Here is a 21,979-nt window from a genome sequence, read left to right on the forward strand (position 1 = left end):
CAGGCTAATGGGAGCTGTCCTTGAGACACTATATAAAAATGAAGCCAGGGGCTTCCCTGGTGGCGCAGTGGTTGAGAATCTGCCTGCTAATGTAGGGGACACGGGTTCGAGCCCTGGTCTGGGAGGATCCCACATGCCGCGGAGCAACTAGGCCTGTGAGCCGCAACTACTGAGCCTGCGCGTCTGGAGCCTGTGCTCCACAACAAGAGAGGCCACGATGGTGAGAGGCCCGCGCACCGCGATGAAGAGTGGCCACCGCTCGCCGCAACTAGAGGAAGCCCTCGCACGGAAACGAAGACCCAACACAGCCAAAAATTAATTAATTAATTAAAAAAAAAAAATGAAGCCATTCAGAGCTCAGGAACATACCCTTTTATTGTCTAGCACCTTTGACAGTTTGACGTCTCTCTAAAGGAGACGGGAAGTTTGGAGCATTATTGGGTCTTTCAGTGGGAAAGAGGAGTGGGCAGGCACACTGGAGGTGAGTGGATGTCTTAACACGTGGGAATGTGCCAGTGGAACATCCAAGCCCACACCTGGCATGCTCCCCATCACAGTCTGCTTTATTGTCCCTTTAAAAGAAATACGGAACAATATGTAGCAAAACAAATAAATTACTCTCCATCTCTCAGAAAGCAAGTTCAGAGGTTGTTGAAGCTGCCTAAGAGGCTTCTGGACAGACGCCTCCAAAGAAGTGAGCTTTTCAGCTTCCTTGGCTCCAGCCAGTAGGAGATGAGGCCCCTGCTGCCCAAATCTCAGGATTTCTCGTGGTGTTTAGTTAGACTTGGGATCTTGTTGCTTGGGCATCTCTCCATCTTCCAAATCCATCTCTGCAGCAACTGACATACATAGGACCTGGAGATACCATGTGGCAGATGCTACAAAGAGAAGTTTGTGTCAAAATAGAAGAGGTCAACTGGGCTGAGTTCAGGTGGCACTGAATGGGGCTGGGCCCGAGGGGACAATTACAGTTAAGCCTCAACAACAGGTAGGAGCTATGGTGAAGGTGATTTGGGAGACTAGGTTTGCAGGAAAAGCCAAAAAAAAAAAAAAAAAAAATACCAGGCCATACAATAGCTGAGCCGACTTGAGGACCCAAGGCTTACCCACAATCCTGCGGAGGCAAAGAGGTCGTTTGTGCTCTGGCACTCTGATGATGAAGAAGTAAAAGGGCAAGCCTGAGAGGGCAATGCCGATGCCGATGAGGGAGTTGATGGTATCACTGTAGAGTGGAACAGCCACCAGGAAGATGGTGCAGAAGCAGAAGACAATGGGGAAGAAAATGCTGAGCTAAGGGCACAGAAGAAACAAGTGGAGGTTAGACAGCTCAGGGTGGACAGCCAAGAAAACCCCACCTGTGAACGGCAGAGCACTGAGTGTTCTTGTCATCCCCTTCCTCTCAACTCGGAGCCACCGTCAAGTTCCGGGCAAAGGTTTCTGAATAAATGTAAGAATCCCCTGGAGTGGGTGCAGCAGAGGTAGGATGGAGAGGTCCTACCTTAAGAGGACGAGGCCTATTAGGCTCCTTCCAGCGCAGATAAAGCTGACCCACGATAGAGAGCCCCACGAAGAACCAGTAGCTGAAGCTGTAGTAGTTAATGAGCTGGAAGATGTCCTCCACACACAAGTAGATCAGCGCCATGAGACCCTGCAGGCACAAGCCCACATCAGCTCCTCTCAAGGCCTGTCGCGCAAGGCACTTGCCAGTCCCCTTTATCTCCCACAAATCCACCCCCTTGTCAAGTCCTCAGTCTCCCCAACTGTCCTTTTCTGTTCCCACCCCGTTTACCACCTTAGTTTCAACACCTCACTCCTTTCCTATTAAGTCAGTAGCCTTTTTCAGCCCATTCTTCAAACCCTTGCCAGGTTAATCCTCTGTACAGCACAGCTGAAAACAGTTCCTCAAATAGCTTTTGCCCCAGAGCCTCTCCAGAATGGCTCCAACATACAATTCCAGCTTTTACCTTCTGCTACCCAACTCCACACTGCTTAACCTCCGGACTTTCTGATGCTGTTTCAACCTAAAGCCCCATCCATCGCTACCATTTGCAACCCTAACCTTAAAAATCCACTTCAGATTCACTTTCTCCAGGAAGTCTTTCCTTGTTCACCCTCTACCCCCACAGTGACCATTTCTTCCCTTGAACACTACATCACTGTCTGCCACGGCAGTCGTTACAGTGTATTCCATGAACTTTATGCCTCATCCTGGGCCAGAGGAGGTCACCATTCCTTAGAGAATATGGATTCTTTCAGGAACCACTGCAGCAGGGACTTCCCTGGTGGTCCAGTGGGTAAGACTCCACGCTCCCAATGCAGGGGGCCCGGGTTCGATCCCTGGTCTGGGAACTAGATCCCACGTGCATGCCACAACCAAGGGTCCGCATGCTGCGACAAAGACCCAGCACAGCCAAAATAAATAAATAAACCACTGCAGCAGTTACAGCACAGTGCCTTGCCCACAGTGGATGGTCCATCAACAGTTTTTCTGTTAGAATCTTCTTTAGAGCTTCTGGGGAGCTAAGAACAGTTGTATCTACTGCTACTAAAGTTCCCCCACAATCTGGCTTTCAGCCCCAGTCTTGAGACCACTTACATTGAAGAGCAGAGCCGGCACTGGTGTGAACCGCTCAACATGAATCATGCAGATGGTGTCAGGGAGATGGCCTTCTCTCGAGCCCACAAAGAAAAGCCTATTTTGGGTAAGATAGGAGAGGCTGAGAAACTTGGGGGACGTGGGTGTGGCCTGGTTCTTGTGCCACAAGGCTCTCCCTCTCCGGCATCCCCTCCTTCAAAAGGGTTTGAGTAATTTGGAATGGAGTTCAATACTGAGATTTGTAAGAACTGGAGGCTGCTGATACGAACAAGGCCAAAGCATTGTGACTGTCACTTGGGGATCGCGGTGACTGAAGTCTGGGTCCTGTTAAGTCCTGCCCTGCCCTGCCCTAGCTCTTCACTTTACCCCTCAGTAAAAGGTGACACTCATACCTAGACGCAGCCACAATGGAGGCATTGAGGCCACCAAAGCAGGATAACGCAACTGCCACTGGAATGGTCCAGTTGAACATTCCAAAAATCTGGTCTGCAAATGTCTAAGGGAAAGGAATGGAAAAGAGTCATTAGCAGGACCTAACGGGGATGGAAGGCAAGGACAAGCATGCCCCCTGGTGCCCCCTACTAGCAACCCAACCCTTCTTCCACAGCAGGGCTAACGACCTCACAAGCCCAGTACTCTAGGCATACTCTTTTCAAGGACTACCCGCTTTCTGGGACTTTGAAGAGCAGCACGATACTGAAGCCCACAAACACACCCTCACCCTTCTGCTAGTGAAAATCCTTTACCACAGCAACAGCTTCGCTGGCCAGGATGTCTCTCATGTCGAGCACGGTGTAATAGGCCACATTGGTTAAGATGTAGATGATGGTGACAATGGGCATGGAAATGCCAATGGAGAGGGGCAGATTCCTACAGCCAAACAGAATAGTGGATGTATTAGCCCCACAGTCTCCTCCCCACTGTCCTTTCATTCTCAGACTCTGCCCCACTGATCCGGGGATGGGGCCTCCCGTGGCAATTCCCCAGGGCTTTTGCCTTTGAAGTTGCTTAGGATAGGATAGGATAGTGGCTTAAGCTCTGAACTCAAGAACTAAAGAGCATCAGGGAAAGGAACATCACATTCGGAGAAAGGCCTACACAAAAAAAGGAAAAAGGATTAACAGATGACTGTGTCACAGCATGATAATAGCACAGGAAAGTTTTGTTTGTTTTACTCTAGAGGTCTCTTAGTATCAGGATTCCTCCTCTAAGACTCTCAACACTGAAAAATTTGTATTAAGGTTAAATATGAAAGAAGAAATTATAGAGGGAAACTGCAATCTAGCCTCGCCAGAGAATAATATAGGTCCTCAGTAGAAAGAACAATGTGTATCTGAGCAAGCAATCTGGGAAATATGTGCACCCCGCCCCCTTACTCAGTTTGAGAGCTTTGAGTGCCGTCCTAACCAGAGGCCAAGAGAAAAAGACTTCTCAAGGTCCCTCTGGCCCAATAAAGCCATGATCTTTATAAACGTTCTTCACAGTGAGAGAGGGGCAAATACTCAAGTCATTCAGTTTCTGTCCTGTAGGTGGAAGCACCGCCCAGGTCTCTATCTGCTATTATCTGCTCCCAGGGTTGCAGCACTAGATGTGTATCAGGAATACTCTGTTTCTCAAAGCCAAAAGGTGTTTATTATTATTATTTTGACTTAGAAATTTATAGAAACCTCACTCTCTGGCAAATCTTAGGTCCTAGAATCATTGAATTTCAGAGCCAGGAAAAGCTCTAGAGATCATACAATTCAACCCCCTCAATTACAGACGGAGCAGGCAGAGATGGCAGGGGATTCCCTCAAGGTCATCCAACAAATCAGTGGAAAGACAGGTCCAGGCCCTTTGACTCCCTGCCCAGAGTTCTTTTTACTCTGCTTGACTACAGGGCAATTCAGAGTAAAAATGGTGTCCTGAAACAAACAATACCACAATTCAAAGTCAGTATGAATTTGAGAAACAAGGAAGGGATCAGAAGAGAAAGGAAGGGGCTTCCCTGGCGGCGCAGTGGTTGAGAGTCCGCCTGCCGATGCGGGGGATGCGGGTTCGTGCCCCGGTCCGGGAAGATCCCACATGCCGCGGAGCGGCTGGGCCCGTGAGCCATGGCCGCTGAGCCTGCGCGTCCGGAGCCTGTGCTCCGCAAACGGGAGAGGCCACAACAGTGAGAGGCCCGTGTACCGCAAAAAAAAAAAAAAAAAAAAATTAAAGCATACACAAGCACATGGTACAACTTGCTTTGATTAATGCAGAAATGCATGAACAAATGAGAAAAGGCCTGTGAAGAAAAAATTTTTTTTAACACACGAGAAAGTTCACTTCAGCTCTGCTACTGTGATCATGGACAAGTTACTTCTCTGGGCCTCCGGCCTCCAGTCTATTAAAATGACACTGATAAAATCAACCAGTTGTGGTATGCTGTCTGGCACACAGTAGGAGCTCAATAAATGATGGCTATCATTGCCATGGAAAGTTGATGGTGAGGTACCTACCTCTCAGGATTCTTGATCTCTTCAGTGACATAATTGAGGGTATCCCAGCCCGAGTAGGAAAACAGAGCCGAGTACAGTGCCAGAGCAATGTTGCCCACTGAAAATGATGAACCCTCAAAGGAATTTTCAAAGTGAGTCGAGGCTCCTGGAACCCAGAGAATATGGAAAGGCAGAAGGATTAGTGGCCTACACCCCAACTACAAGGTGATCCGGTAAAGGAGAGGAAAAATGTGCCGATAATAGAATGTGTGTGGCTTACAACACCTTGGCAGCAAGGGTACCAGTGAAAGAACGGGGAGCAGAAGAGAGACATCTACAGTAATGGGCCAGAGTGCAGGGAGCAGCACAGGGGTCTCGACAGGAAGGACCCCAGTGGCTCTCTAGAGTAAGGATCCACGACAGAGCAGAGGGCTGGAGAACAGGGGTGATGCAGTTCTGTCTGCCCCCTTCCTAACCCAGACAGCTGATACGGAGTGGAGGAAGGGCAGGGCTCAGTATGCCCAGTCAACAGAGTAGTTGCAGGGTAGGTGTTCACACCTGGAAACTGGTAGAGGAATGGGTACAAGAGGTTCATTTCTGCCCTTGTCCGCTCCCAAGGGGAGAACAGTCAGAGCTACAGCATTGGGCTCGACAATCTGCAAAAGCTGGCTCCCGGGATATGGCTCCTTTTTGCCCAGATCAACCTCCTCTGGGAGGCAGCATGCAGAGAAATGACAGGACAGGCTTTGGGCTCAGTCTGCCTGGGTACAGATTTCAGCTCCACTACTTAAGCTAGGGACTTCAGGGACTTCCCTGGCAGTCCAGGGGTTAGGACTCCGTGCTTGCATGGCAGGGGGCACGGGTTCAACCCCGGTGGGGGAACTAAGATCCTGCAAGCCTTGGGGCATGGCCAAAAAAATAAAATGGGAATAATAATAGTACCCATTAAATGAAATCATGCACAGAGGTCACTTAGAGGAGTATGGCGTATGGAAAATGCTTAACAGACATTAGTTGCTGTCACTCTTATTTCTTACCCTGGCCAAGTCTAACAGTGCCTGCGATGATGACGGCGATCAGCGCCAATACTTTTGCGTAGGTGAAAACATCTTGTACCAGGGTTCCCCACTTGACATAGGCACAGTTAATGAAGGTTAAGAGACCTGAAAGAAAAATAATACTGATTGGTGACTGGCCCCACCGTCCAGAGGGCCTTAGACCCCCAAGCAGTTTTTCTGGTACCAGTCACCAAAATAGACCCTTTGGCCAAAGACAGAACTGTTTGGGCTCTGACCTGCTCTTCATTGGAAACCTCTGCCCAGAATGCCCTCACCATTATCATTCAAAGGCATTTGCTGAGCACCTGTGTACACAGCAACACACACACACACACACACACACACGCCCTCAGCACTTATACAAGAGACACAAAACGACTGGATTTGCTTACACGCAAAAGTGCTCACAGCAATAGGAGGCAACTGGTAGCGGAACAGGATTAATGATGCGTTCCAGCTGTTGGCTCTGAAAAGTCATGGTCTCTCACCCTCTCCAGCCCTGTATCCCCTTATATGGGCTCCAGGACCCAGCACTCTGATGCTGTGGGATTACTGTTAACCTTGATGAGTCCTGTTGTGACTTATCAACGTCTGGGCTAGCAGGTCAGGATGTGTGGCCAGGATTAGGCTGGAGGCCAGACTTCCTGCTACTGCCGGCCAGCTCAGCTGCTTGTTTTCATGCTTGGAAAGACTCTTGGAACTGAGGTTCCTACAGAAGGGGGATGGGGCATTTTTCCTGACTGGACAATGCAAAAGTCAGAGCCACAAACATTCCTCAAGTCCTTCTATCCTGGGGTAGAGGCAATCCCTTTACTTGGATGAGCTTCAGCAAAATTCATGGATTGCCCTTAGAGGCAGGGTTCTTAACCTAGGGCTTCCACAGGCCTGAAATTCTTTGTAAAGTGTTATGTACATATGTCCAAAGAATATGCATTGTTCTAAGAAAAGGGTCGATAACTTTCAGCAGAATCTCAGAGAAATCTACTACCCCACCCCCCAAAAAAAGCTATAATCTGCTGCTTCAGAAGAAGAAATTCAAGAGGGGAAGAAAATCAAAAGAAACAAGTCTGAAACTCAGCAGAATGTTCCTCAATCCCCCACCAGCCTCGTAAACAAGCAGGCAGCCACATACCCCGTACCTTCCCCGCTGTGGCAAAGTGGATCATTTCACTGCTCCCTCCTTCCCAGCTCAGCAACTGGAGCACTAGAAGGAGGGCTTAGCAGCCGTTCTCCCAAGGGCTGCGAAGACAAGATCAGAGCCAGCCTGCCTTACCAGAGGAGAAAGTGCTGGGCTTGCCTGCTTCAGGCCACCAACTCAGTCCCAAGTACTACTCCCTGTCGCAGTTCTGGCAGTGGTGTGGCCCTCAGTGTCCCCAGCCCTTCTGTTTTGTTGTGTCCTGGTCTCATCACACTCTGGCCCAGAGGCTACTTCATCCTGAGAGGCAGGAAAGAGCAGCCCCTCAGAACAGCTGTCTCACTTTCTGTCTCCCCCTCCCTTACTGCCCAAGTTCTTTTCCGCTCTTGCAGAAAGGGGGCATTCCTGTCCCAAACAAACACTTGCCTTTCTGCCTAATAAACAAGCCAACGAACAACCAAACCTTATCACAGGGCTGGGCAAAAATGCACCCATAACTCCAGGCCAATGTAGTGTTAAGTTAATAAAGACACAAGCATGTAGTCTCCACAAGCATCCCATAAAACGGGCAAATCTTTCAGATCTGCTGATCCTCCTCAGCCGGTCACCCCTCCTTTACTCCCCACTGGACTTCTGCCTCCTGCCTCTTCTCTCCATCCTATAACCTCCACCCCTCACCCTCGGGCTCTGCTGCTGGCTTACTAATATAACTCAAGCCAGGTTGGATTAGAAGCATCTGGGACAACTGGAGCTACCATATTCACAAGGGAATGGGGTCCCCTAATTAAAATTCATGGGTGGACTTCCCTGGTGGCGCAGTGGTTAAGAATCCGCCTGCCAATGCAGGGGACACAGGTTCGAGCCCTGGTCCGGGAAGATCCCACATGCCACAGAGCAACTAAGCCCGTGCGCCACAACCACTGAACCTGCGCTCTAAAGCCCACGAGCCATAAATGCTGAGCCCGTGTGCCACAACTACTGAAGCCCGCGCTCCTAGAGCCCATGCTCTGCAACAAGAGAAGCCACCGAAATGAGAAGACTGCGCACAGCAACGAAGGCCCAATGCAGCCAAAAATAAATAAATTTTAAAAAAAATTCATGAGTAGCCCTCAGGGTCACCAGGGTGACAACACTAAACTGGGATAGGCTTGAGAATTAAGAGACTGGTTCTGGTTCAGAGTCAGTCTGTAACCACATGCCACATGCTTCTGTTCTCAGCTCTGTCCAAGGAAGAGCCAACTCCTTATCCTTTACTACAACAAATTCTGAAAAGAAAATACATGGATTGTTTACATTTTAATCCTTACAGCTTCTCTAGTCTACTTCTATATCCATCCATCTGTATCCTTCCTCTTACCCACCAGTGTTTCCTCCTCCCCCACTCCTGAGCCTTTGTTCTCAGCCACTGACCCACCATCTTGCCCGGATCTGCTCTCTGTATTGAGCACAGGAGGTTCGGTTTGAACGAAGAAGGGAATCCTCTGGAAAGAGCGCTGGCCCTCATTTTCCCCAGCGCTCAGCTTCCTCCAGGGCCTCTTGGCCGTGGCAGCAGGAAATGGGAATGGCAGGCAGCAGTGCTGACTGGGCTCTGTGTCCCCACTCCCAGCGGATACAGCTGACCGGTGGCCCCAGAGCCCAGCCAAGTGCACTGTTCTTGAAGTGGAGCCTGACCTCCTGCTTCAGAGGCAGGGAAGGGGGTGGGGGTAGGACATGGGGTTAGAATAATATGGAGGCAACTGCAAGTTAACCTCAAGGACCGAGATGCCCTACCCTCCTACCTCTAGGTGCAATTCAATCTCCACCCAACACTGGGCCAAGACCATAGAAAGATGGGCTGAAAATCACCTCAGACCCTTGATTCAGGTGCACCTCCATCCCTGCTTTGACCCCTGCTTTGAAGGAAGAAGCAGCTGAGAAGAAGTCACTCCTATAATCATCTAAAGAGATGCTCCTGAATGGTCATGAAACCTAGCCTCCATGAGCCCCTGGAGGAGGAGGCTAGTTCCAGCACTAAGGCCCAGCATCGGCTCTAGAACTAAAAGCAAGGAGAGCAGATGCCTGGCTTGATCCAGAAGTGAACAAAGCTTGCAGGCCCATTCAGGATCAGACGCCCAGATTTAGTTTAGATGCTCAAACTAAACAGTCCCTGAAAAAGAACATTCAGCCTACAATTCTCCCAGCACCATTAGTTTTAAATACATACAACATAACACACAACTTAGGCTTCTATTTAAGCCATTTTCTCCTTCAAATTCCCAGGGACTGTAAAAACCTCAGCAATCTATTAGGCCACTCATGCCGTCTGTAAAGAGACCAATAGCTCTTCCTCCCACCCAGCCAAAAACATCTCCCTCGCAACTTCTAGCTAATTGTCCTGGACCTCTCCTGTGGAGCCACAAAGCATCAAACTGAAGCCTCTCGCACATCACGATAAGCCCTTCTTATCATTAAAGACTGACATCCCGTTCCCCTTGAGTCTTCCCTCTTCAGTCCAAAGACCTATGTTCTTCAACATCTTGTGTGATAAACATGGTTTCCCACTCACCGGCCCAGTTCACTCCTCTGTATTAATTGCACTTTGTCAGTGTCTCCCTGGAAACTGAGACCCACACAGAAAACTCCAGCTACTGTTGCAGGCTACGGAGTCTCAGTTTGAACTCGTCAACTGTAACTCCTTTTTTGCTCCCAAACTGATCAGCTTTTCCCTCTACCTGTGTTTGGGCCTATTAAAAGTGATTTTTTTTTTAATCCCAAATATGGGGCTTTACACCTTTTCCTAGTAACTTTCCTCTCTGAATTTTTAGGCATCATTTCCATTTATCAGAAATGGAGTTCCCCCTTCATTTTAATCAGTTAGTTCAAATGCCTTCAATTTTGTGAAATCTGCAAATCTGATTAGCAAACTTTCTGGATCTTCACTGAAGTCACTTATAAAAATGTTGACTAGGATAGGCAGAGCCCTGCAGTCTATCACTATAGACCTTCCTCTCTGCTGTCATTATTCCACAACGTCAACCAGGAATCCACCAAACTATTTTTTTTTATCTAGTGCACCTTTTTCTACCTTGTCAACAAGAATATCACAAGAGTTTGCCAAGAACCTCTCTGAAATCTGTATACACATGTCTCTGCTCTAGAAATCTAATGATGCTATCAAATAATGATTCAAATGAAATTAGTACATACATATGCTAGAATGTTCATAGCTATACCATTGTCATAGTCAAAAATTTAAACAACCCAAATGCCAATCAACGATAGAATGGCTAAATGAATACAATGGAATACTAAACAGCAAATGAGAAAGAACCGTCTACAGCTACAGACAAAATTATGGATGAATGTCACAAATGTATTAAGTGAACAAGCCAAACACAAGAGAGTACATACCCTTTATATCCATTTACATCAAAACAGGCTAAATTAATCTATGCTACTAGAAGTCAGAACAGTGATTTCCCTTAGCGTGTGCATGGGGGGCACAGGGGAGTGACTGGGAGAAACACACGAGAGGTTCAGGGGGCTGCCTTTTTGATGTGGATGCTGGTTACACATGTGTGCTCAGTTTGAAAATTCATCAAGCTGTACACTTATGACATGTGTACAGTTCCTTTTGTATATTACACTTGAATAAAAAATTAAAATTGAACAAAAAATGAGGTTAGCTTGTTTTTAGCAAATCTATACAGGTTACTAGAGATCCTCCTTTCTTCCCTTCACACTTTGCTAACCAGGTTTAACAGATGAGCCTAGAATTTGGGGAGGAATCAACCTCAGATTACCAGTGCAGCATGCTCAGAATCCACCTCCTTCTCTTTTTTAAAAAAAATTTATTTACTTTATTGATTTTTGGCTATGTTGGATCTTCCTTGCTGTGTGTGGGCTTTCTCTAGTTGCGGCAAGCGGGGGCCACTCTTCGTTGCAGTGTGCGAGCTTCTCATTGCAGTGGCTTCTCTTGTTGTGGAGCACGGGCTCTAGGCACATGGGCTTCAGTAGTTGTGGCACTCGGGCTCAGTAGTTGTGGCTCACGGGCTCTAGAGCTCAGGCTCAGTAGTTGTGGCACACGGGCTTAGTAGCTCTGCGGCATGTGAGATCTTCCCAGACCAGAGCTCGAACCCGTGACCCCTGCATTAGCAGGCGGATTCTTAACCACTGCGCCACCAGGGAAGTCCCTCCTTCTCTTTCTTGGAAAGCCAGGTTATCACTTGTGGTAGGCACAGTGGCCCTGAGAAACAGAAGAGTCAGTGTGAAAGACTTTTTTTTTTTTTTTTTTTTCTGCGGTACATGGGCCTATCACTGTTGTGGCCTTTCCCGTTGTGGAGCACAGGCTCCGGACGCGCAGGCTCAGCGGCCATGGCTCACGGGCCCAGCCGCTCCGCGGCATGTGGGATCTTCCCGGACCAGGGCACGAACCCGTGTCCCCTGCATCAGCAGGTGGACTCTCAACCACTGCGCCACCAGGGAAGCCCATGTGAAAGACTTTTGATGTGAGAAAGACTTGACTAGCTACTGCTGGCTTTGAAGATGGAAGGGGGCTATGAGCCCCTAGAAGCTAGAAAAGGCAAGAAAATGGATTCTCCCCTAGAGCCTCCAGAAAGGGACATGGCAATGCTGACACCTTGATGTTAGCCCGGTGAGACCCTTTTCAGACTTCTGACCTACAGAACTGTGAAATAATAAATTTGTGTTGTTTTAAACCACTAAATTGGTTGTAATTTGCTACAGCAGCAATAGGAAACTAATAGGCCAGTCAACAGTTTCCTTTTTATACCCTTCCTGTTCTCCAAGGTCCTGGAGATGCCTAGTAGTCATTCTGTCATCTCAACTAATTATAAATTCTTTCCATTTGTTTGCAAGTGGATAGTTAAAAACATTTAAAGCAATGACACGCTTTATTACTATCTCCTCAACTCTCTTGGTCTTGTTTTTTGTTGGCCTAGATCTATCGGCCTGTTGGGTTTTTATTGAACCCTTTCTTAGGTGAGCAATCCTTCTGCAGGTCAAGTCAGAGGAAAAGTGGGACTGTGGCCTCTCCTTTCCACCATCTAGTTATCATAGATCTAACTGCCCCCAGAGCATCCAGCCTTGCCCCTGCTGTTCTCACTGAACATTGCTCTCGGAAACTTTTGTTGGCCTTAGTAACTTCTTCAGCTCTTAGTTTATGCTGGGCATTAACCTTCAGGACACTCTCCTCGCAGGGTCACTCCTTTATTTATTTAGTCTTGATTATGTCACCTCTCATTATCTCTTGCATATCGTTTCTAAAAATCTGAGCTCATCAAAAGCTTTTGCACAGCAAAGGAAACCATAAACAAGACCAAAAGACAACCCTCAGAATGGGAGAAAATATTTGCAAATGAAGCGACTGACAAAGGATTAATCTCCAACATTTATAAGCAGCTCATGCAGCTTAAGAACAAAAAAACAAACAACCCAATCCAAAAATGGGCAGAAGACCTAAATAGACATTTCTCCAAAGAAGATATACAGACTGCCAACAAACACATGAAAGGATGCTCAACATCATTAATCATTAGAGAAATGCAAATCAAAACTACAATGAAAAAAAAAAAAAAAACTACAATGAGATATCATCTCACACCAGTCAGAATGGCCATCATCAAAAAATCTAGAAACAATAAATGCTGGAGAGGGTGTGGAGAAAAGGGAACCCTCTTGCACTGTTGGTGGGAATGTAAATTGATACAGCCACTGTGGAGAACAGTATGGAGGTTCCTTAAAAAACTACACATAGAACTACCTTATGACCCAGCAATCCCACTACTAGGCATATACCCTGAGAAAACCATAATTCAAAAAGAGTCATGTACCAAAAAGTTCATTGCAGCTCTATTTACAATAGCCCGGAGATGGAAACAACCTAAGTGTCCATCATCGGATGAATGGATAAAGAAGATGTGGCACATATATACAATGGAATATTACTCAGCCATAAAAAGAAACGAAATTGAGCTATTTGTAATGAGGTGGATGGACCTAGAGTCTGTCATACAGAGTGAAGTAAGTCAGAAAGAGAGAGACAAATACCGTATGCTAACACATATATATGGAATTTAAGAAAAAAAAATGTCATGAAGAACCTAGGGGTGAAACAGGAATAAAGACACAGACCTACTAGAGAATGGGCTTGAGGATATGGGGAGGGGGAAGGGTAAACTGTGACAAAGCGAGAGAGAGGCATGGACATATATACATTACCAAACGTAAGGTAGATAGCTAGTGGGAAGCAGCCGCATGGCACAGGGAGATCAACTCGGTGCTTTGTGACCACCTGGAGGAGTGGGATAGGGAGGGTGGGAGGGAGATATGCGGGAAGAGATATGGGAACATATGTATATATATAACTGATTCATTTTGTTGTGAAGCTGAAACTAACATTCCATTGTAAAGCAATTATACTCCAATAAAGATGTTAAAATGAAAAAAAAAAAATCAATGTGTTCGGGGCTTCCCTGGTGGTGCAGTAGTTAAGAATCTGCCTGCCAATGCAGGGGACACGGGTTCAAGGCCTGGTCTGGGAAGATCTCACATGCCACGGAGCAACTAAGCCCGTGTGCCACAACTACTGAAGCCCGCGTGCTTAGAGCCCCTGCTCCGCAGCAAGAAAAGCCACCACAAAGAGAAGCCCGCACACTGCAAAGAAGAGTAGCCCCCGCTCACTGCAACTAGAGAAAGCCCGTAGCAATGAAGACCCAACACAGCCAAAAATTTAAAAATAAATAAATAAATTTTAAAAAATCAATTAGTTTTAAAATAAATCAATGTGTTCAATCACACCACTTTCTTCAGATAATTCTCCTATGCTTCCTAAATAAGATAATTTATTGTATCAGAATTTCATCTTGAAGGGACTTCCCTGGTGGTCCAGTGGGTAAGACTCCGCACTTCCAATGCAGGGGGCCCAGGTTCGATCCCTGGTCAGGGAACTAGATCCCGCATGCAGGCCGCAACTAGAAAGTCCGCATGCCGCAACTATGAGCCCGCATGCCACAACTAAGACCTGGTGCAGCCGAAATAAATAAACAAATATTAAAGAAAAAAAAAAAGAATTTCATTTTGAAGATACCCCTGGTTTTTCTTCTGTTTTTAAATCCCTGGCTGTAAAATTGTAATTCTTTGCCCTGAACTTTTCTGCAATCTCTTTGCCTAAAATTTAGAGTACATTTTGGAGGAAAACCGCATTTCTTTTTCTGGGACATAAACTCTGAGAAGGCATAATCACTTCCTCACAAGGATTCCACATTGCCTCTGGTTATGTCAAATAATAATAATAATAAATCCTTATCCTTCAGAGATACATATTGAAGCCTTTATGGATTAAATGGTTTGATGTCTTGGATATGATTTAAATAATCTAGTGTGGGTGAGGAAGGGATGGTTGGAGCATAGATGTTGATAATCATTGATGCTGGTGCTTGAACCCTGGGAGTTCACTGTGCAATTTGCTCTACTTTTGTATATGTTTGAAATCTTCCATAATAAACCATTTTTTTTTAATGTAGAGAGGTACTGCTTCTAATAGAATGCAACTGATTTTAGCAAAAGATGCTCAGGGAATTGAAGCTTCCATTGCTACCATATTTCCCTTTCATACAAATTTTATGATTTTTATGAGGAAAGCAAAACACTTATTCTTCTGACCTGAGAGTGTGCAGTAAATGCCCACCGTTACATCATTCCTACTTCTTTTTGCTTTTATCTTCGTGTTCTCTTCACCATGCTTCTTCCCTTAGGATGGGGGTTTATTTCCATGTACTTTACTATGGGAGATCTTCAGGAAAAATCCCTAACTGGTATCTGAGAGCCCTCTGATAGCACTATGTAATAATTCTTCTTCCCAAGGTAAGCAGATGGGATTAACAGAGGCCAGGGCCTTGGTGTCCTTTCTAAGAGATGGGCCACGTATCTGTAATGAGGAAGGAAGAGACTTCTCCTGTTTAGTTGTGAAAAGCAGCCCTCCTGCAGGCAAAAAGCTGGAGGCAGTACTGGGTAGTACTGTCCATTACGTTTGTTGGGAAAGAGAGAAAGGGGAGGTGAAATCCTTTGACAGGTCTCTGTGTCTTGGTCCTGAAGTTTCCCTCTCACTGCAATCAAAAGAATCAAAAAGTAACCTTGCCCAGAGGCAGCAGGCATCCCTTATTATAGCAGATCCTCATACAAGTACATCTCTCTTTGATATACTATATCAATCTCAGCTTTTCTAGTAAATCCATCACTTTTGAACAAGGTATACTTTTTTTTGTGTGGCTGTGTTGGGTCTTCGCTGCTGCGCACGGGCTTTCTTTAGTTGTGGCGAGCGGGGGCTACTCTTTGTTGCGGTGCACGGACTTCTCTTGTTGAGGAGCACGGGCGCTAGGTGCACAGGTTTCAGTAGTTGTGGCTCATGGGCTCTAGAGCACAGGCTCAGTAGTTGTGGCGCACGGGCTTAGTTGCTCCACGGCATGTGGGATCTTCCCGGACCAGGGCTCGAACCCGTGTCCCCTGCCTTGGCAAGCAGATTCTCAACCACTGCACCACCAGAGAAGCCCAAACAAGGTATACTCTGTCGCTGTCATATTCTAATCAAATAAATTGTTTCCTCCTTGCAGTAAATGTAAAAAGCAAATGTGTTTATTAGCCTCATTGAAATGTTGATGAGTCCAAAAGCATCACTCCCAATCTTCTAGCTTCTCCAAATGCATTACTGAGCAATTTTTCCAACTTTATTCTTCTTTCTCTATAATAGCTCATAGCCTCCAAACTACCCAGATGTATACTTTTATCTGTGTATTTTTCCCCTTCCTCTAAAATTTCAGTTTAAACCTTTATTAAGTGCATCTCTCCCAATCTCTATAACATCTGCTCCATCCCTCACCAGAGTGTATCCTCTGGTATCCTAGCATTTACATTCCAGGACTCAGTTCTGTGTTCTCTGTTTTCTTTCACATACACAGACTTCAAGTGACAAAGAGATGAAGATTCCACCTGCCACTCCATTTGCTATCGTGAACTTCAAAGTCACCAGTGACATATCTCATGTGTCTTCTGACTGGTGATGTCATTCATTCCCCAGCAATCAGCAGAAGTATAGCAGCCTGTGGGCTTAATTGGGGTGAGCAATCTCTGTGTCACATGTTACTCAAGAAAAACCACGCGTCTCTGCATTAGGCTAGTCTATGCATAGTCAGAGTCACACTGCTGGGGAGCAGTCCAGCCCCTTAACTGGTACACTCAGGCCCGCGAATAACCAGATGTCTCCAGAATACTCTACCGAGGCTGTTCCCTCAGAAGGACCAGATTTAAGCTCTCTCCAAAAAAGCCTCAGCTCTTCTGCCTAAAGCCAGACATTTCAAGTTTTTCCTTGTTTTCTTTACTGCTTGTTTTGTTTTTTGTTGTTGAATGCTGCATCTTAACAACATCTTAAAAATCACTTTTTCTTCTTGATTCCTTGATCGATTATTTCTTCCACCCTTCCTAGGTGCCGTTGTATCTCTCAGATAGCAGCTGGTCCTCAAACACTTTTACCTTTTCAGGCTACATAACCATGTCGCTTACTCAGGCTTCAGGGGGGAAAGCATCCGGCAAGAAGACACACGGAGCATAAGCCCTGTGGGTCACTGGATCAGAGCTTCCCATCCTGCCTTCTGGGGCCTAGCCAGCACTTCAGTTGCTGTGGGTCTGCACCACAGGAGGGAGCAAGCAAGCACTTTGCACCAGGAGGCTCACCGATTAACCGCTCCATCGGCTTCCGCCTCAAAGCCAGCGAGTCCTTGGTAACAGGATCCTTACTGGTTTGCTCAGCTAGGTCCAGTTCAGGTTCTCAGAAATGGGTCCCCAAGGCTGACTGAACATCAGGATCGCCTGAGGATCCCCTGAGGAGTGTGAACCTACAGCTCTGGGGCTCCACCCCTGAAGTTCTGGTTCAGGAGGTCTGAGACGGGGCTCCCCAGCGGAGCCTGATGATTTGCCTGCTCTGGGCTACCTTAGGTCATCACAAAACAAAATCATCACTTAGAGAACCACCTTGATCACAGCAAGCCCAAACCCTCACTTAACTCAGCATTCCTGGTTCCACACTAGCATCACTCTACAAGCTTTAACAAAGTTCAGTGCTCGGGCCCCACCCAGGACAATGAAGTCAAGCTCTGGGGTAGAGCCAGGCATCGGCATGTTTTTAAAGCTCCCTGGGTGATTCTAAAGCATGGTGACAATTGAGAACCATTCTTCCCAAGGCCCCCAACAGTTCTCTTCAGCAGGAACCTTCTGCTTCCTCAAGTCTTGTTCTCCAAGCTAATTTCCATTCTTCTGCCCAGTGGTTCAGAGTTATTTGGCTGGGGGAAAAGAGAGGGAAAGGAAGGGGCCAGGAGTATTTTTTTTTAAATATTTATTTATTTATCAGGTTGTGCCAGGTCTTAGCTGCAGGTGGGCTCCTTAGTTGCAGCATGCATGTGGGATCTAGTTCCCTGGCCAGGGATTGAACCCTAACCCCTGCACTGGGAGCACAGAGTCTTATCCACTGCACCACGAGGGAAGTCCCAAGTGTTTTTTTTAAACCCGCTAGGTGACTCCAACGGTCAGCAGAGGTTGGGACCCACTGTCCCTAGCTCCTTCCCCAGCTTCCTCTAGGCTGTTCCCTTAGCCTCTTCTGAGGCAGAGAGAAAGAGAATAGAAAAAGGAAGAGACCAAAGGTGAACCCCTGAAAAGCTCTGGGGATCAGGCCAGCACAGAGCTCCACCTCCCTCCCTGCTGGTGAAGAGTTTGTTCCGAAGTTCACGTTGACCCCATACCAGAAAGACCTCAGCGCTCTGACTCTAGTCCCCTTGCTGCTGTGAATGTGGAACATGAAATGTAAGCTTCCTGGGCTTCCCTGGTGGCGCAGTAGTTAAGAATCCGCCTGCCAATGCAGGGGACACGGGTTCGAGCTCTGGTCAGGGAAGATCCCACATGCCGCCGAGCAACTAAGCCCGCGAGCCACAACTACTGAGCTCACGTGCCACAACTACTGAAGCCCGCACACCGCAACTACTGAAGCCCGTACGCCACAACTACTGAAGCCTGTGAGCCTAGAGCCCGAGCTCTGCCACAGGAGAAGCTACCGCAATGAGAAGCCCGCGCACCGCACCAAAGACCCAACGCAGCCAAAAATAAACAATAAATAAAATAAATTTATTATTTAAAAAAAAAGAAATGTAAGCTTCCTCATTCCCAGCTTAAAATGGATAATCCGTCTGGAAGAGGCAACTAGCTTCCAAGTAGAAAGTTCAAAGGGCAAAAGGCAGTTGGGGGCCCAGCATCTGGCTGTTCCACCTCATTAGCCACAAGGACACGAAGTCTTCCAGTACCAGGAAAAGCTGCCCGAGGACAGTGGCCAAAGCTCTCAGAGATCTGAAGTCCTACAGCGTCCACAAGTGGCTCGAGCAACCGCCCTCCCCTCTGCCCGGGCCCCACAGTGGACCTCAGCCCCCAACGCCCTGAGAGCCAAGAGATGCAATGCCTTTCTCGGCCAAGCTGAATCTGGAGCTGTACCTTCTGTTCACTCCTCCAGCCGACATTCACTGAAAACCACCTACTACACGCAGATCACGAGGGTCAAGCGTCAGGGATGCCGAGACCGCCTGACCCCTAAAGAGTAGTCTGTTCACAGGCGGCCCCGCATGTGTGCTGCTGGCTGACGGGTACAGCAGGCAGACCGAATACACAGGAGATAAAACATCCCATTAACAAAGGGCAGAAATCTAGACCAAAAAAACTGGGTCACAGGGTCGCTGACATTCTTACATACATCATCTAATTTAATCTGACAGAGTAGGTTTATTATCTTCATCTTACAATTGAGAAAACCGAGGTCACTCAGCCAGTGGCCAGCTCAAAAGCTTGTACACATTCCACTACACTATATGCCCCCCATTTGCATGCAAGGATGTGGGCCGGGGAGTGGGTCTATCTCCCCCTGGGGTAACAGGGCTTCCTGGCTGCAGAGAACTGGAGCAATCCTCAAAGAGCTCTGCGAAGTCAGAGTAATCAGCTTCAGGAGGGGCTGAATGCACAGCCCTCTGGCTGGGAAAAGTAACCATTTATAGAGCCCTGAATGGGACAGCAAGGTTCCTTCAGAACTCAGAATTCATCCATTCTTCCATTCATTCTTCCATGCATCCATCCATCCAATAAGCATGTATCGAGCTTGAACCCGCTGTGTTCCAGACCCTGTGCAGAATCGTTGATTAAGACCCAGTCCCCAGACTTCCCAGAAAAGTAAACTTGGGCGAATACAAGAATCAGGTGTTATGAAAGGCAACTCATCCAGTCTGGGGGAGTGAAGTGGGTGCAGGTGGGCACCAGGACCACTGTTACCCGCACTGAGTGTACAGAGGCTGACGCTGGGGTGGGGGGAAGGGAGGTGGAATTCCTGGTAGAGAGGGCGGCATGTGATTACCCTGACCATGCAACGAGTGAAGTCACCCGTGCATACAAAAAACTTACCTAAGCAATAATCCGTAAGTGATTTCAAGGTCTATTAGCAATACTAGCTTATCTAGGGCTGTAGTTAGTTTATCAGCAGTTCTAAAGGAGGACTACACCTGTAAAGGAAACATAAGCCGCCCGGGCAGAAGTAGAAATCATATGTGCTCTCCCGAAATTTGTCACTGATGAATAGGAAAGGGTGAAAGTATGGTAGAAATATAGATCACGCCTCTGTGAGGTAGAGTCCTATTCTACAGATGAGGAAACTGAGACTAATGAAGTTAACCTGCCTGATGCCGTGCTCCTCACCACCATGCACCGTCGCCTTTCAAAGGGATGAGGATGTGCCCTGGACTGTTCAAGGGACAGAAATGCTGACTCCAGGATCCCAAGTATTCCAACCGTGGGGAAGACTTCATTGTAGGGTATGAATATTTCATCCAAGTTTTCCAGAAACGCACCCCCAAACCAACCTAAGGCGGGCTTAAGTCTTTCCCATAGACTCCCCCCTCAGCTTTGGTCCCTTCCACTAACAACCGCCTTCCTTGCCTCCAGGGTCCATCTTCTAGGAAGCACATCTATATTCCCTTCCCTGCCCTTTCTCCACAATGCAGTCTGACATCTGCTCCACTACTCCAGTGAAAAGCCCGCCAAAGTTCCCCTTGACCTCCTTCTTGTCAATTCCAACGCTGTTCCATTCCATATTTTATTTAACAGTGCTTCCGAGAAAGGCTACTTTTGAGTGTAAACCCACCTCCCTTGGGTGCACTGCCTTTCCTCAGAACACTTTACATATCTGTCCCTCCCATCAACTGTGAGCTATGTGAGGGTAGAGATTGGTAACAGTTATCCTTGTATCCCCAGGGCCTAACCCAGAACTAGGCAGAGTTGATACTCAATAAATCATGCTGGATAAATAAACGATCTCTCTGAAATCTGACTCCGCCCTCACTGCCCTGAAATTTCCCTCTCCAAAGTCACCAGTGATCTTCATGTTGATAAATCCAAACAACTCCACTCAGTCCTATCTAGCTTGACCTCTTAGCAGACTGGACACTGTTGGCCACGGACTCCTCAAACTGCTCTCTTCCACTCACCCTCTCCACGTTTCCCTATTTCTCTGGATGCTGCTTCTCCACCTTTTTGCAGAATACCTCTCCCCCAACGTTGGTACTCTAAGGATTCTTATAATTCTAAGAGTTCCAAGAATGCTATCCACAGCCCTTTTCTCTTCCCTTTCTATATCCTGTCCCAGGATCATCTCATCTGCTACTGTGATTTCAACTACTATACACTGATGATTCCCAAAAGTATATCACCAGCCCAACTGTCATGATTCCAGATACATAGGAATATGTAACCACCTACTCAACATCACCAAGCACAAACTGATCCCATCAATTTCTTGCAAACCTACTACTGCTCCTCCAGTGTTCTCCCTATAAGTAAATGGCATCACCATTCACCCAGTTGCCCAAGCCAGATGCCAAAGCTCAGTATCTTATCATCATTGACAATCTCTACCCATATCTAACTGGTGTCCAAGTCTTTTTTTTTTTTTTTTTTTTTTTTGCTGTACACGGGCCTCTCCCGTTGCGGAGCACAGGCTCCGGACGCGCAGGCTCAGCGGCCATGGCTCACGGGCCCAGCCGCTCCGCGGCATGTGGGATCTTCCCAGACCAGGGCACGAACCCGTGTCCCCTGCATCGGCAGGTGGACTCTCAACCACTGCGCCACCAGGGAAGCCCGGTGTCCAAGTTTTAACCAGTATCTTCATCCCCAAAACATGACTCTAGTCCAAGCTACCAGCATGTCTCACCAGGATCATGGCACAGCTTCCTAACTGGTCCCACTGCTTTTCGTCCTGCAAAGTCAGAATAATCTTCCTAAAAATCACAAATATCACTCCCCTACTTTGAAAGCCCAAAAAGGTTTTTCATTGCCTTAGAAGAAGCCCACCAAACTCCTTAATATAGCATGTGTTGTAGGTTATATTTTCCAAAGATATCTCGACAATATCTCCCACCCCACATGCTTTTCATACAATGTGACTTTAACACTCTGCCCATCAAGAGGTAGGGTCTGTGCCTCTTAAAGCTGGATGGTCTTCTGTGAATGTTTCTACCTATATAGTGCTGCAGGAGCGATACCATGTGACTTCAGAGGCTAGGTCATAAGAGGCAACGCAGCTTCCACTTTGCTTGCTCGGATACTCGTTCTTGAAGCCTTCAGCCGCCGAGTAAACAGTCTGATTGCGCTGAGGCTGCCA

The 21,979-nt window shown here is 47.2% G+C and overlaps 1 protein-coding gene and 1 non-coding gene across 9 annotated transcripts in view; one reads left to right on the plus strand and one right to left on the minus strand.

Annotated features, from left to right (window-relative positions):
- Positions 1 to 59: 59 nt before the first annotated feature.
- Positions 60 to 21,979, minus strand: part of SLC7A7 (solute carrier family 7 member 7) — a 50,516-nt gene continuing 28,596 nt past the window's right edge. For 6 of the 8 annotated variants that reach the window (XM_029237396.1, XM_029237399.1, XM_029237398.1 and 3 more), the window contains 7 exons: positions 6,093 to 6,218; positions 5,077 to 5,221; positions 3,343 to 3,466; positions 2,989 to 3,092; positions 2,597 to 2,693; positions 1,499 to 1,648; positions 60 to 1,290 (listed from right to left, as the gene is read on the minus strand). In XM_029237396.1, coding sequence (XP_029093229.1) covers positions 979 to 1,290; positions 1,499 to 1,648; positions 2,597 to 2,693; positions 2,989 to 3,092; positions 3,343 to 3,466; positions 5,077 to 5,221; positions 6,093 to 6,218 — 1,058 coding nt within the window. In that variant the 3' untranslated portion in view covers positions 60 to 978. The remainder of the gene's footprint in view (positions 1,291 to 1,498; positions 1,649 to 2,596; positions 2,694 to 2,988; positions 3,093 to 3,342; positions 3,467 to 5,076; positions 5,222 to 6,092; positions 6,219 to 21,979) is intronic. The other 2 variants (XM_029237397.1, XM_029237403.1) reach the window with 1 other exon arrangement.
- Positions 14,123 to 14,195, plus strand: TRNAG-UCC. Its single transcript has one exon. It is a non-coding gene; the product is annotated as a tRNA-Gly (tRNA).

Source organism: Monodon monoceros, unplaced genomic scaffold (genome assembly GCF_005190385.1).
Source record: "Monodon monoceros isolate NGI ecotype Baffin Bay Population unplaced genomic scaffold, NGI_Narwhal_1 Super_Scaffold_21, whole genome shotgun sequence".
NCBI classification, from domain to species: domain Eukaryota; kingdom Metazoa; phylum Chordata; class Mammalia; order Artiodactyla; family Monodontidae; genus Monodon; species Monodon monoceros.